Source organism: Mesocricetus auratus, unplaced genomic scaffold, assembly GCF_017639785.1.
Source record: "Mesocricetus auratus isolate SY011 unplaced genomic scaffold, BCM_Maur_2.0 Super-Scaffold_100028, whole genome shotgun sequence".
Lineage (NCBI taxonomy): Eukaryota > Metazoa > Chordata > Mammalia > Rodentia > Cricetidae > Mesocricetus > Mesocricetus auratus.
Genome location: NW_024429209.1, coordinates 10,370,185 through 10,384,477, shown reverse-complemented (window position 1 = coordinate 10,384,477; position 14,293 = coordinate 10,370,185). Strand labels below are relative to the sequence as shown.

At 44.2% G+C, this 14,293-nt stretch overlaps 1 protein-coding gene across 2 annotated transcripts in view; it reads right to left on the bottom strand.

Moving 5' to 3' along the window:
- Window positions 1–14,293, bottom strand: part of Stk4 (serine/threonine kinase 4) — an 88,206-nt gene that overhangs the window by 46,799 nt on the left and 27,114 nt on the right. For both annotated transcript variants that reach the window (XM_040732699.1, XM_040732700.1), the window contains 3 exons: window positions 11,985–12,122; window positions 10,898–11,026; window positions 10,058–10,244 (listed from right to left, as the gene is read on the bottom strand). In XM_040732699.1, coding sequence (XP_040588633.1) covers window positions 10,058–10,244; window positions 10,898–11,026; window positions 11,985–12,122 — 454 coding nt within the window. The remainder of the gene's footprint in view (window positions 1–10,057; window positions 10,245–10,897; window positions 11,027–11,984; window positions 12,123–14,293) is intronic.

Sequence of the window (14,293 nt, the reverse complement as noted above, 5' to 3'; positions counted from 1 at the left end):
CCTTTTCTGTAGCTCACCCAGCCTTTCATCACGTGTTTTGTTATCTTCATATGCAGAGGGCCCCTCTCCTCAGCTAGTCAGTCACTATCAAATGCCACTCACGCAAAGGGCCGGAAAGAACAGTAGCAGCACGTATAACATGCCCAGCTCTAGGCAGTGTAATGAGACACCATCTTACACTTTTAACCTATAAGTTCCTTGTCAGCAGAAAATGTTCCATTTGGTCTCTGGACATTACACAGCTGTGACACATAATAAATATCTAGGAAATATCTCCTGGATCACACTGGATAGTCATATTTTAAACAAATATTGAAATTGACATGTCTTAGAGTAGACGATACAGAAAATCAACTAGTTTTGCTTATAGATCCATTTAAATTCAGTATTAGAGAGTGTGTCTGCATTTCTTTCTAGGCAAGAGCCAGCAGGCAGAAGAACTTAAGGCACTGAGGTGGAGTACTGTTGGATCAAGCTGATCTACCTATGCCTCTTAGGCCATCAGCCGAAGCCTAGCTTCTGGACTCACTCTCCTTTCTTCTGCTATTGCACCACTGCCCTCTTTGGGAAATGTAACGCCTCATGTCTATTCTTGGCTCTCCTTTGACTAACATAACCACACCGGAGTAACATATTCCAAAAAATATAGGCCTTGAGCCCATCACCCAGGTCACATGCAGATCTGGTACTTTCACATCCTAGTATGTGGTCTGGCGGGGCTCTTGGAATGAATATTCAGGCACCCAGAGTCTGTGTTTTCTGGCTCATCTCAAAGAAATGAAGAATGTTAATGGTTTCCAAAGATAAAAGCGAGCCTGACATGTGGACACAATAAAAGAAACTGTACAAACAATTAGGAGTTAGTCTCCATTCTGAAAGATTGACCTTGAGTTATTTGTGAAACTGTGAGAAAAGTTTAAGTACCAAGATGTCTGCTTTTCTATTGTAAAGCTCACCCAGGAGAGAACTTCTCATAAAATGCAGTTCCCCGGGAGATTGCCTTTCAGGGATGGGAATGAAGGCCCCAGTAATAAATGCCAGTGCTAAGATAAGGGTCAGAAGCCTCATAAAAGAAGGCTCAGGGGACCTAAAGCCTGCCCTTCTTTAAATCTGCCATCTTGTGTATTGAACTATTTAATTGGTTCTTAAAATAGCCATCATCTTATTGCCAGGGAACTTAACACACACACTCTCTCGCTTGCTGAATAAATAAATCAATGCTTATTATAACACTTACATCTTTGAGCATTTAGACACTAAGTGTTTTTATATGTAGCACCTTATATTAGTTTGGCAAAACTACAAAATAAAACTTCTTGTGTCCTATTTTTCCAAAGGTTTAGAAAATTGAGGGTCAAAAGGGGAATGGCCTTCCAGAAATACAAGTCAAAGACTGATTCCAAAAATCATTACACTATTTTCTTTCTTCTCTTGCCCTCCTTCAGAAACACAACCGCAACAAAACTACATGCTGTAGCTTTTCACTCTGGTGTGCATAACAGCACTAACGCTATCCAGAACCTTCCTATGGTGCCAATTCAGAGTGGCAGGTACATGGAAGCCCTGAGTTCTCTCTGATAAGTTTCAAAGCGATCAGAAAAGAGACCATCAAGCTACTGTTGTAAAAAGGAGTGCTAAAAACATGAGCAGAGCTCACACTCTGATTACCATACTTGCCAATGCTATATAGTCCAAGACAGACGGACAAAGACAACACAAGGACAGTGTCTTAACAACCCCCTTCGGACAACTGCAGGTGGAAAAAAAAAGGGCCGTGAGTCAAGCATTTCTCTCTTATACAGCTCTGATCTGTGTATCTAACAGCGCTGAAACTGAATCTTTTCAACAAGAGCCTGGCCTTTGGTTTTAAAGGAAACACAGAAGCAACAGATGCCCTCAGTCACACAGCTTCCTGAACCTAACCATGCTGCTACCCTTTAAGATTCTATTTCAAAGAGATTAGTGTAGCTATCGCTCCAGGGAGCAAGTTAGAATGCTGGGAACCTAGTGAAGAATTAAATAAAAATCACCCCATCCCCTCAGTTCACCGGGGTCTAACTGGAAAGGACTGAGCCAGGGACGAGGACTTAGCAAATACTCTCCCCAGCAAATAAGCCTGGAAAGGCAGAGAGGGCATTTTTTTGTACATTTGCTGGACATGTAGTGAGGCAGCAGTGTCACTGATCACTGAGAGGGAGAAGCACCGGTGTCAAATCTTCAGCAGATAGGTACCCATTACCTTTCAGAACTGCTACACTTAAACCTGTCACTCCTTATTCAGGGCAGAAGCACAAAGTGCCCAGCTACAGGGCTGTGCAAAGCAGACCACCACCCTTCAGACCAATACCCTTCAGACCGCCACCCTTCAGACCAACACCCTTCAGACCGCCACCCTTCAGACCACCACCAACACACTTCAGACCAACACCCTTCAGACCAACACCAACACCCTTCAGATCAACACCCTTCAGACCGCCACCCTTCAGACCAACACCAACACCCTTCAGACCAACACCCTTCAGACCATCACCCTTCAGACCAACACCCTTCAGACCAACACCAACACCCTTCAGACCATCCCTTCAGACCAACACCCTTCAGACCAACACCCTTCAGACCAACACCCTTCAGACTGTCACCCTTCAGACCATCACCCTTCAGACCAACACCCTTCAGACCAACACCAACACCCTTCAGACCAACACCAACACCCTTCAGACCAACACCCTTCAGACCAACACCAACACCCTTCAGACCAACACCAACACCCTTCAGACCAACACCCTTCTTCCATGCTTTGCTGTTGCTACTGTTTACTTTGTCTCTGAAAAATCAAGTACCAAAAATTGGTGGAGAATGGGCAGTTTAAAGACAATCAACCAATTAAATTTACTAGATACAAATTCCTGTACCAAACAACTAGAAAACACACATTCTTAAGTTGGGTAAAGGTACTTGCTGTGCAAGCTGGGTGACCTGAGTAGAATTCTCAGAACCCACAAACGCTGTCCTCTGACTTCCACGCCATGGTTTCACAGCACACGGACACAGAACACTAAACATCTTCAAAAGAAGACAACACAATCTTGCTAAAGCACACAAAAACTATTTGACAAAAAATTCACAACAAACATGCCAAGCCACAAATGTCTCTAAAAGTACCAAAGAACTGTTACCACATAGATCATGATTTTTTAACCTCAATTCTCTGTAATTGAAATGGACAGTTTTAAACTTTCGCACACACAGTTTTTAAAAAAGTACTTCCGAATAATTCACAGGCATAGTGGTACATTCCTATAATTCCAGAATTCCAGAAGTAGAGGCAAGGGGATTTTGAATTTGAGGCCAGTCTGAGTTACATGGCAAGTTCCAGGCTGGCAGGAGTTACACAGCAAATGAAACTGTTTCTAACAAACAAAATGGCTCTCAGAGCTTGGCATGCAGCTCCATGAAGAATGCCCGAGCAGTGCGTTAAGATCCTTGGGTTCAACGCCTGGCAGCAGGGGGGGGGGCACAAACCAAGGGCACAAGTAACATGTACGCAAGGGAGTGATGCCAACCAGAGCTGAGGGAAAGGCTACTGGTAATCAGCTTAGTCAGCCAGAAAATCAGACCACCAACAGCGAGCCATGTTACACGCACCGGTTATAACCGCTACAAGGACCTCTAAAGCCAGAAGTAAACAACTTCAGTCTGAGGAGAGCCGTTGAGATTCTGCTGCACAATCAGGCTCGGTATCAAGGCAGTAGAAGAATTTTCTCTAAGGTGAACAACAAGACAAGAACAGGCACTGCAACTCAAACTGTACTAGAGATCTGAGTGACCAGAAAAAAAATGGTATATGGATCAAAAGGGAAAAATTCACAGACCAGGCTTTCTCTGTAAAAAAAAATTAAAAAGGAAACTTACAGATTTCAAATCTCGTAGGATAATGAGTAAAGCAAACCACCAAAAATAAATAATCAGCAAATCATCTATAAGAGTAAAACAAAAATCAAAACCCCAACATTAAAAACAAAATATTTAGAGCACCAGTGAAAAGAAGCCTCATGTCCACGCCCCAGACCCACGTGGTAAGAAGACAACCCACTGCTCCAAGTTGTCCTCTGACCTCCACACGTGTGATGTACAGACACACATAATAAACAAAAGATAACTTCTGATAATCTGAAAATAAACTTAGTAGCTTAATGAAATATTTTAATGTACTAGGAGGCAGCTCAGTCAGTTACGTGTTTACCAGCAAGTCTAAGAACCTGACATGAATCCCTGGGACTCACATAAAAGAGTCAGGCATTGTACAGGCACATGCCCCTCGGAGTGACTACAGAACCCCAGGGCTCAGTGGCTAGCCAGCCTGGCCTACTTACTGAATTCGAGGCCAGGGAGAGAATCACTATTAAAAAACAAGATGGGGCTGGAGAGAGAGCTCAACAGTTAAGTGTGGTGATATCTTGTTTGTACAAATAAAGCTTGTATGAAGATCAGAGGATGGAGCTTGCCATTAGTTAACCATGGAGGTCTACAGGTCTGTACAGACAGACGGGAAGTGAGATGACTGGGTAGAGGACATAAGCAGGAAGAAACAGGAACGTGTTCTCTTTTCCACTAGGAAGCTAAGGAAGTAAAGGTGACGGTGGCTTGCTCCTTCTTCTCTTTGACTTCTCAGCATTTTCCTTTATATCTGACTCCAGGTTTTCATTGGTTAGACCAATTAAGAACTCCATTTACAGTTAAGACCATGTCCTGCTCCTACAGAGGGTTCATGTTTGGTTCCAGCACTTACATCAGGTGACTCACAGCAAAACACCTGTACCTCCAGCTCCAGGGGACCAAGGCGCTGACTTCCAGAGGCATCTGTACTCAAGTACCCACACAACTGTAAATACTAAAAATAAAATTATTACAATGCACAAACAGATGCCAAAAACGTCAGTATCCAAATACAAAGAAATTCTGCAGATCAGAAAAGGTTCCTCCAATTACCCTTTCTGCAGTAAACATAAAAATAAGCCAGATTCAAATGAGGTGCTATGCAGCTCAGCAGTGCACACCTGGCATGCTAGAGGTCAGAGGTTCCAGCGGCTGCACTTCTAAGACCAAAACCGGGACATACCAAACAAGAAACGGTTATAAAATATCTTTAACTCTTGTTTTTACACATAGTATAACTTAACCCCATATCAGTTCTTCACATGAGTTATTTTGTTTTGAAATCTTATTCCAACATTTGGTTGGTGTTGAGGAAGTCCTATGTATATTTCAATAAAGCACTGTTGGGCCAATAGGAATCAAGATAGGTGGGACTAGGAGTCCAGGAGGACTCTGGGAAGGAGAAACACAGAGAGTCAAAATGTAACGCCATGGGGTAGGAAGCCCGGAACTATTCTCCGGTAAGAGAAATACTTAGATTAACAATTATGGGGTAATTACTTAAGTCAGAGCTAGCCAGTAAGAAACAAGCAAGGCCAACAGCTTCATAATTAATATAGCCTCCTGTGTGTTTATTTGGGACTGATGCGGCTCTAGAACCAGGCTGGCGGGAAGGCTTCTCTCAAGGAAAAAGCTTCTCTTTACAGGTTGGTAAAACTTAAACAGGTGACATTTTAAAAGCTATGTGTGGCACCATGCTAAAGAATAACGAAACCAATTCCAACCCAAGTCCACCAGAAACCTGAGAGGAAAAGACACTGTGCTGAGGTGCTCTGGCCGACTCAGACTTCATCTCTGCCAAGTGTCCAATCTCCTAACTAAATGAAACAGAGGCAGTGCCCTAGTGTTGCTGTGGTAACTTCAAAACAGACTCATAATAAAGGTGAGGATGGAGAGACGGCTGAGACAGCACTGGTCGCTCTTCTAGAGGACCAAGGTTCAATTTTCAGCAACTACGTGGTAGTTCTAAGTTCATACAGTTCTAAGAGATGCAATAGCCTTTTCTGATCCCTGCAGGCACGAGCACACGTGTACACATACATACATACATACATACATACATACATACATACATATATACATGACAAAACACCCAAACACATAAAATAAGAGAGAATAAAATATACATATATATTCTTAAAGGTATATAAATAATAGCCTTGAACCAAAAAGAAAGGGTCATTGGCAAACGTGAATGGGAACACAATTTCAATTCATAGCCTATTACAGAGCTCCCTCTGGTGGCACAGAGGAAATACAACAATCCAAATACTGACAATTCACACAGGAATTTGACCTTCACTTCTGAGATCAAGAGAAGTTCTAGAGCCGGGCGTTGGTGGCGCACCACGCCTTTAATCCCAGCACTTGGGAGGCAGAGGCAGGCGGATCTCTGAGTTCGAGGCCAGCCTGGTCTACAAAGTGAGTTCCAGGACAGCCTCCAAAGCCACAGAAAAACCCTGTCTCGAAAACCCAAAAAAAAAAAAAAAAGAGAGAGAGAAGTTCTAGAATTCTCATTGAAAAATAACAGGAGAGTCTTCCTTGCATGTACTCTACAAACTAAAAAGAATTACTAATATGTCTTCAGACAAGTACAATTAGTTAACATCCACTCTCTCCAGATTTCAGCTAAGAGCTGAGACTGTACCTAATGGTTTTATATGTACAGTATTCTATCTATAAATACCATGTTTTGAAACATTCTTGAACATAATTTATTTATAATATTTAATTATTTTCTTGGACCTGGTTCCTAGTAGTGGACTTTACTGGGTCAAAGGTTTGGCCCTTTCTTTTAATACTAATTCTTAATTATGTGCATATAATAGCAAGAGGTCTGTTTGTGAGTACAGGTGTCTGCAAAGTCTAGAAAGTATACTGATCATTGATTTTTAATTATGTTCACATAGCAGGAGGTCTGGTCATGTGTGAGTACAGGTGTCTGCAAAGTCTAGAAAGGGTACTGATCCCATGGAGCTAGAGTTACAGGTGGTTATGAACCACCTGATGCGGGTGCTGGGAACTGAACTCGGGTCCTCCAGAAGAACAGTGAATGCTCTTAACTGTGGGGCAATCTCTCCAGTCCCATATGTCAACTTTTTAAATGCCGGATATACAAGGCATTCCAGAAGTTGTATCAATTTATGAATCTACCAATAACATTGCCATTCCTTTACAGCCTTAGAGATAATGAATCTGAGCTCAACCAGACAAAGGAACTATTTTGTCTCTGAAAACAAGAGGTTAGTGATTGCCCTGCAAACCATGGCCTGAAAGAGTGAAGAGGAGAGGAGACATGTGAGAACACTACCCTGCAAATGTCCCTCTCAGCCACAAGAAGCTGTCCTGAGTCCCTCAGCTCACCAAGCTCTTGGTGAGTCTTGTGTAAGAGCTCCCTCTGCTGGAGGGAGTACCTCCGCCACCTGCTGCCTGCTGCCAAGCTGGCCGGCTTTCCACAAGGAGCCCTTCTACCATTCTCTGACCCTCAGCTTATCCTGGTATCAGAACTCATTTCATCCACTGACTTGATGGCATCTGGAATCAACTCAGAGACATCTATGAGTCAGTGTGTGAGGGCATTTACAAAAAGGGCTGACTGAGAGAAGTCTCTCCCTGAGAGGGGATGGCACCACCTGACAGGCCAGACACAGAAAGGTCTGAGGGAAAAAGTCTTGCTCGATAACCTGTCTCTGCTTCTGACCGGCACACCCATCCCTGCTGCTGTTGCAGCCACTGTCACTGCCGGCCCCCACTGGCATTAGACCCCCGTTTCTTGGGTTTTTCAACATAGACTAAAGACCAGGGACTCTCCAGGATCTCCCAGGCTCAGGACAGCTGAGACATCCAGCACTGGGGACTGAGCAGCTGTCTGGTTCTCAGTCTCTCCGGTCTGCAGCCAGTCACTGTTGGACTGTCCAGATCCTGTGTGTAAGCCATTCCAGTATGACCCCTTTGCTTAGGTTTAAAGCCCAGTCTGCTTGATCACTTCTGTTTCCATCCCTTTAATCGTGCACCCTCCCTCAAGATCAAACCCAGGGCTTCACATTCGACAGTCAAGCAGACAGAAAGCATTTTAGGCCTTGCAGGCAACAGTCTTTCACAGACACTCCATTCAGCCTTTTCCATACAGAGGCACCAAAAGCAACATAGGAATGGCTATGGCTGTGTTCCAGCGGAGTTTTACTACCAAAAGTAGGCAGCAAACTAGAGGCTGGTTTGCTGATCCCTGGATTACAAGAAAGACGTAAATATCCTAAGTGGAGGCTGAGGTGAGGAGGCAGTAGACTAGCACATGTGGAGTCCAGAGTTTGATCCCTAACATGGGAGTAGAGAGCTAAAGGGAAGAAAAGAAAATGAACAACAAGACCCAGGTCTTTAAACCCATGCAAAGTTTAGGATAGATTGAACCTATACACCTCAGATAACATTTTGCACTCTAAATTATTTCCTCTGGGGGTTGGTCTACAAGCTCAGGCACTAAAGGGTGGAGTGAAGGACTCTTAAGTCAGGAGCAGAACACAGGAATGAGGCCAGTCATAGGAAAGACCAGCCAGGAAAGAGGAAAGGCAAATCCAGGTCTGAGACACATGCCTACGACCCTAGCTACTTGGGATGCTGGGCAAGAGAACCACTTTGAGGCAGAAACAGTTCGGCAATCTGGGATTCCATCTCCTTTCACTTGGCAGCCCGGGCAGGGCTTTACCTGCACTCACTCACGATTCACATGTACCCCTCTCTGCAACATGCACCTAGCAACCTAGACCCACCTAACCAGGATACACACGCACCCTAACTGAATAATATAACAAGTTTCTCTTCCCTTTGACAACTGTCAAACTTAGACAAGCACTATGCAGTCATATGCTTCTCATGTCCAAGCACAAGACAAGAAGGGCAAATCTGGCCTGAACTAGTTTTAGATTCATGCACAACTAGGCTCAAGTGTGTCCTCAAGTGAACTTTTAGGGAGGCAGGACTCCCCCTGTAACTCAGTTGCATTACAGAAAGAGACATGCACAGTAGCGGACAATGATCATAGAAACTAATCTATCGCGGGTGTTGGTGGCACAAGCCTTTAATCACAGCACTTGGGAGGCAGAGGCAGGCAGATCTCTGTGAGTTCAAGGCCAGTCTGGTTTACAGAGCGAGTTCCAGGACAGCCTCCAAAACAGAGGCTGTTTTCTGTCTCGAAAAACCAGAAGAAAAAAAAAAAAAAGAAACTAATCTATCAATCAAATAACTGAACCACCCAAATTACTTCCCTTAGAAACCAGCCCCTCCTGTCTCTAGGCTATCATGAAAAGAACCCTCAGGCAATGACTATGCCTTCCTGTGGCTACTGCTCTCCTACGCTTTGCCTAAGTAGTTACCTTGCTACTCTGCAATCTATGTGGGCTTATATTTCATTCCTGAATACAATGACAAAAACCTGGAAACACCAGGCCTAGACTCTGATCACAGACAACAGCTTAAGCCCAGAAGTTTGAGGGAAAGAAGAGAAGCCTGGGCAACATACAGAAGCAAAAGAGAAGCAGTGATGGGGTGTAGCTTAGTGGTAGAGCACTTGCCTAGCATGTGTGAGGCTCAGGGGTTTGATCGCCAGCAAAAAAAAATGGGGGGGGAGGCAAAGTAGAGGGAGGAAGGAAAGGAGAGAGAAGAAAAAGACAGCAGGGATGGAGGGCAGGAGGGAGGGGCAAAGGAAGAGGGGGAAGGGGGGAGAATTCTTCAGAAGAGACTTGACAGAATTTTAAGCCTGCTCAATCCTCTTTGACTGACTGTCTTGGTTAAACACACACTATCATGAAAATGGACTGAAGATATGCACAGCATTTCAAATTCCATTGCGAATTGAGATGAATTATGTATTAAAACAATGTGCATGCCCTCCTCCAGGAGAATCCTTCGGTGACAACATTCAATAAGAGGACAGTCACTGGAGTTCAAAAGCAAATTCCTTCCCACAATCCCCTACTCCACACAGCCCTCCAACACAGCCTCCTACTGAGCATATCTCTTCCTGTAAGGCACACAGCTATAGCAGGCAACAGAGCAACAGACCCAAGACTAAGACGGCATGGCCAGAGACCCCATCTTCTTATCAGTTAGTGTGTCAGAGACTCACTTTTCATAGTTCCTTCCTCTTCCTCGTCCTCCGTGTTGATCACCATGGTTCCCAGCTGGGACGGCAATGTGTCACTGTGCTCGGTCACAGTGCTGGCTCCGTCACTCAGGGTACTGGCTACACGGACAGTGCCCACCTCATCACCTGCAGCTCGAACCATTGTGCCAGAGTCCAATTCATCCTCCTCCTGCAAACGAACAAAATCTCAAACTGGAGCTAATGTGTTCAAAGATCTTCAATTTTCTGAATTACTGCTATTCATCTTGGTTCAAACATTCCCGGATTTGACACTTCTCCAGACCTTAGAGGCTGAAAAGCACATATCTAACCAGAGATGACTGTAAAGTCACCCATGTCACAACTGCATACCTAGCCTAAAGGACCTTCCTCTTCCTTCTCGTTTGACTTCTAGCACAGACCTAAGTAACCGACCCAAGTACCCTTGGAATCTCCAAAGTTATAAGTGACTCCAGAATATGGTATGAAAATTTTAAAAGAACTTGGGAAAACCAAGTCTCAAAACGGACAGATATCTACTCCCGGCCACTCCCTGCACCTCCCTCTCTCAAAAAAAAAAAAAAAAAAAAAAAAAAAAGATAAACTGGATAAAAGATATAGGGGCAAAATAGTAAAATGTAAGTGTTTAGAGAAACACTGAGTAACAAACACACACAGACCCATCAAGGGTGCAGCAACACTGAATGAGAATGAGACTTGGGACAAAGTGCTATTGAAGTCTCAGGCTCCACGCTGCCCCACACTAGCTTCTTATCTCACGCATGTGGCAATCATGACCTAACAAGCATTTATTCCTGAAGCCACACAACACCTGCCACTCACTGAGTTCTCATCATCATCCTGGTCCACTTCCCGCTGCTGGGCTTCCTGGCGTTTCAGTTTCACATCCATGGCTTCGTTAATTAAGTCTCGCAAGATCGACACTCCTTTGGCACTCTTGACAAATGGATGCTTAAATAAAATGGAGAACAAAGGACACAATTTTTACTTTAAAACAGTACATAGAACATAATACAAATCTGGCAATATTTGCATATAAATCAGTGGATCTCATTTTTCTCCTCACACCTGGAGCAAGTAAGCCACACTCACTTCATGACTCTAAGGAGACAGATGACCATTTGGACCTGTGCCATTTCTCTCGGTCTCACCTAGAGGTTCTTTTTTCCTTATTTCATGAAAGAGTCCGTCTCCACTACATGAGCACCAATGGCTGAATTCAGCTTGCAGGCCTGGGGCAGGCACCTTTACCCCCGAGACACTTAGCAGCCCCACCTTATGCTTTCTTGGAGCATCAAGAAGCCCCAGCAGCTAAAGCTACATACAGAAATTCTTTGCAGGAGTTGCCTATATCTCCAAACTTACTCTGGAAGTGCCCTACGTCTCCTCCTTGCAGGGACATCACACCCCTGTTCCCCATCACCAACAGGGCAAAGGTCTCCGCGCCTTTGGTAAGTACTCTAAAGGATGGAAGGATGCCTAAGCTGTGGTGGGACTGCAGACCTCTTAGTCTAGGCGGATTTGGCAACACACTTAGAAGAGCGAGGTCATTAGCAAGAATGCCATATCACCTTGCTTTCTGCACTTGCAAAGCATTCAAGGTCATGTCCTTCCACTCTTGTCGGACACACGCACATCTAGCCTGTTGTGATGCAACATCAGTCTTGAGCTATTACTCACCTTCTGCTCATCCTGGTGGGAAAAATGTTTCTGAGCTTCTTACTGCTCTTAAATCTAAACTCATTCATGATGCCCTTCCTTATGTTACTTTATGCTCTTCAAGTACTTCCTACGCCATTCTATCTCAATAGCTTTAAACCTCCCTTGCACAACAATGTCTTATACTTCCTTCCTAAGTCCAAGCAAGTGACTTAACAGCATGTGAATGGCACGGAGAGGTGACGCATACCTGTAGGAGCTGAGTGGCTGTGGCTCTCTGCTCAGGGCTTTTTACCAGACACTGCTTCACAAAATCCATGAAGCTGTCTGACCACAGCTCTGGCTTACGGAATGTGGGAGGAGGGTTTGTAGGAATCATGAATATTGCCTAGTTAAAAAAAGAGAGAGAGAAAAGGCAAAATGAAAATGACACTCTAATACAAATAACTATGTTGGTTTGGTAAAATGATTTTTCACATATCCAAACAAAGCGTGCCCACGTGGAGTACAGAAAGCAGGCTCTGATACCTGCTCTCCTTCCCTTTCCCTTGCCCACATGCAGTCCTGTTCTAAACCAAACAAAGCCAAAAAAAAAAAAAAAAAAAAAGAAAGAAAAAGAGAAAAACACCTTTTGCTTGTGTATGTCTGTGTGTGGGGGGGGTAGGATTGCACATGTTTATGCAGGTGTGGTGCAAGTATATGTGCGTGCGTGCATGGACACCAAGGATCAACCTCAAGTGTCATTCCTGAGTGAGACTGTAGTTCAGTGGTAGAGCAGCTGCCTCACATAAATGAGAACCAGCTTCAGTCCCTACCACTAACCAAATAAGAAGAGTGTGGCTCCTCAGGAACCATCCATCTTGTTTTTGAGTCTCATTGGAACAGAAAGCTCAACAACTAAATTAGGCAGGCCAGCCAGCCATGGAACCCTAGGAATCTACCTGACTTTCTCTCCCAGTGCTGGGCCAGTAAAGACACATTATCAATACTTTTTATGTAGACGATAGAGAATGAACTGCTTACAAGGCAAACACCTGACCAAGGGAGCCATCTCTTCAGCCTCAAGCAACTTTGGGACAAGGGGCAACCATACCCAGGTGTTTCAGTGTGGAAAGAGACTACCTACGAGTGTCTGTGTCCTGAACTTCAGCCTCATAGCTGTTAAACTCCCCTCCTTCACAGCCACCAATGAACATCAGTGATGACTCCAAGATCATCAACCAGGAGTCTAGAAAGTCACAAGGGAGTTATCAGCCTCAAGTCACACCATATGATTTTCGTTAATATTCCTTTTTTCATCATGTGAAGGTGTGAGTGTGGGGTCTAGGATGAGGACAAAGTGTGTGTGTGTGTGTGTGTGTGTGTGTGTGTGTGTGTGTGTGTGTGTGTGTGTGTGTGTGTGTGTGGTACTAAGGACTGAATGCAGGACCTGTGGGTGGCAAATAGAGCTCTGCCCCAAGCTATTTTTCCATCCCCTCAAATCCTCACTCTGCAGAAAAAAGAAAATCTAAAAACCAAACAACAATAATAAAACACAATTAAAGTTCTACTTTATAAGACTGAGGTTATTATTAAAGGCTGGAGAGATTGCTCAGTAGTTAATATAACATACTGCTCTTCCAGAGGGCCTGAGTTCAGTTCCCAGCACCCATGTCAGGCAGTTCACAACCACTTACAACTCCAGCTTCAAGGGCTCTGACATCCTCTTCTAGCTTCCAAGGGCACAACACAATTAAAATAATAAAACTTTCTTTAAAAAGACTATTAATTGCTGAATTTTAAATGATGAAAACCCCTACTTTATAAGAGAAAAAACTCTCTGCATTAGACAGTTTAAGTTGTATTCTTTAAAGCTAAAAATATGATCTCTGTAAACCCTTCCCTCCTTACCTCTTCAGTCCCACAAAAAAAGGATGTCTTTAGTCATACAATTTTTTTTTTCAGGTTTTTCAAGGCAGGGCTTCTCTGTAGCTTCAGAGGCTGTCCTGGAACTAGCTCTTATAGACCAGGCTGGCCTCGAACTCACAGAGATCCACCTGCCTCTGCCTTCCAAGTGCTGAGATTAAAGTCGTGCACCACCAACGCCCGGCTAGTCATACTTTTTAAAAATTCAAGGCCAGCCTGATCTACAGATCAAGTTCCAGGATAGGCTCCAAAGTCACAGAGAAACCCTGTCCCAAGCAAAACCAAAAGATAGATAGAGACAGACAGACAGACAGACAGACAGACAGACAGAGTCTTTTAGCGAAAGAATGAGTTAATTAGATACAAGGAAGAACGGTGTGAAGGTGGGGAAGGCTGTGGAGCCACTGGTAGGGCCTTTCAACAGAACTGTATGTTCTTGGAATGAGTGAAGCCTGGGAACTCCCCAGGGTATCAGCACTGAGGGTGTGGGAGGTGTGGCCTGTGAGTCATAACGCTGGACATAGGATGCAGACTGGAGAGAAAACAGCCACCAGACAGAGTCTGAGGATTCACAAACCAAAACACCTGCAGAGATCAAGCATGAAAAAGACAATCTATGAACAAAACGGGGGTGGGGTGGGGGGGGTTAGTGCT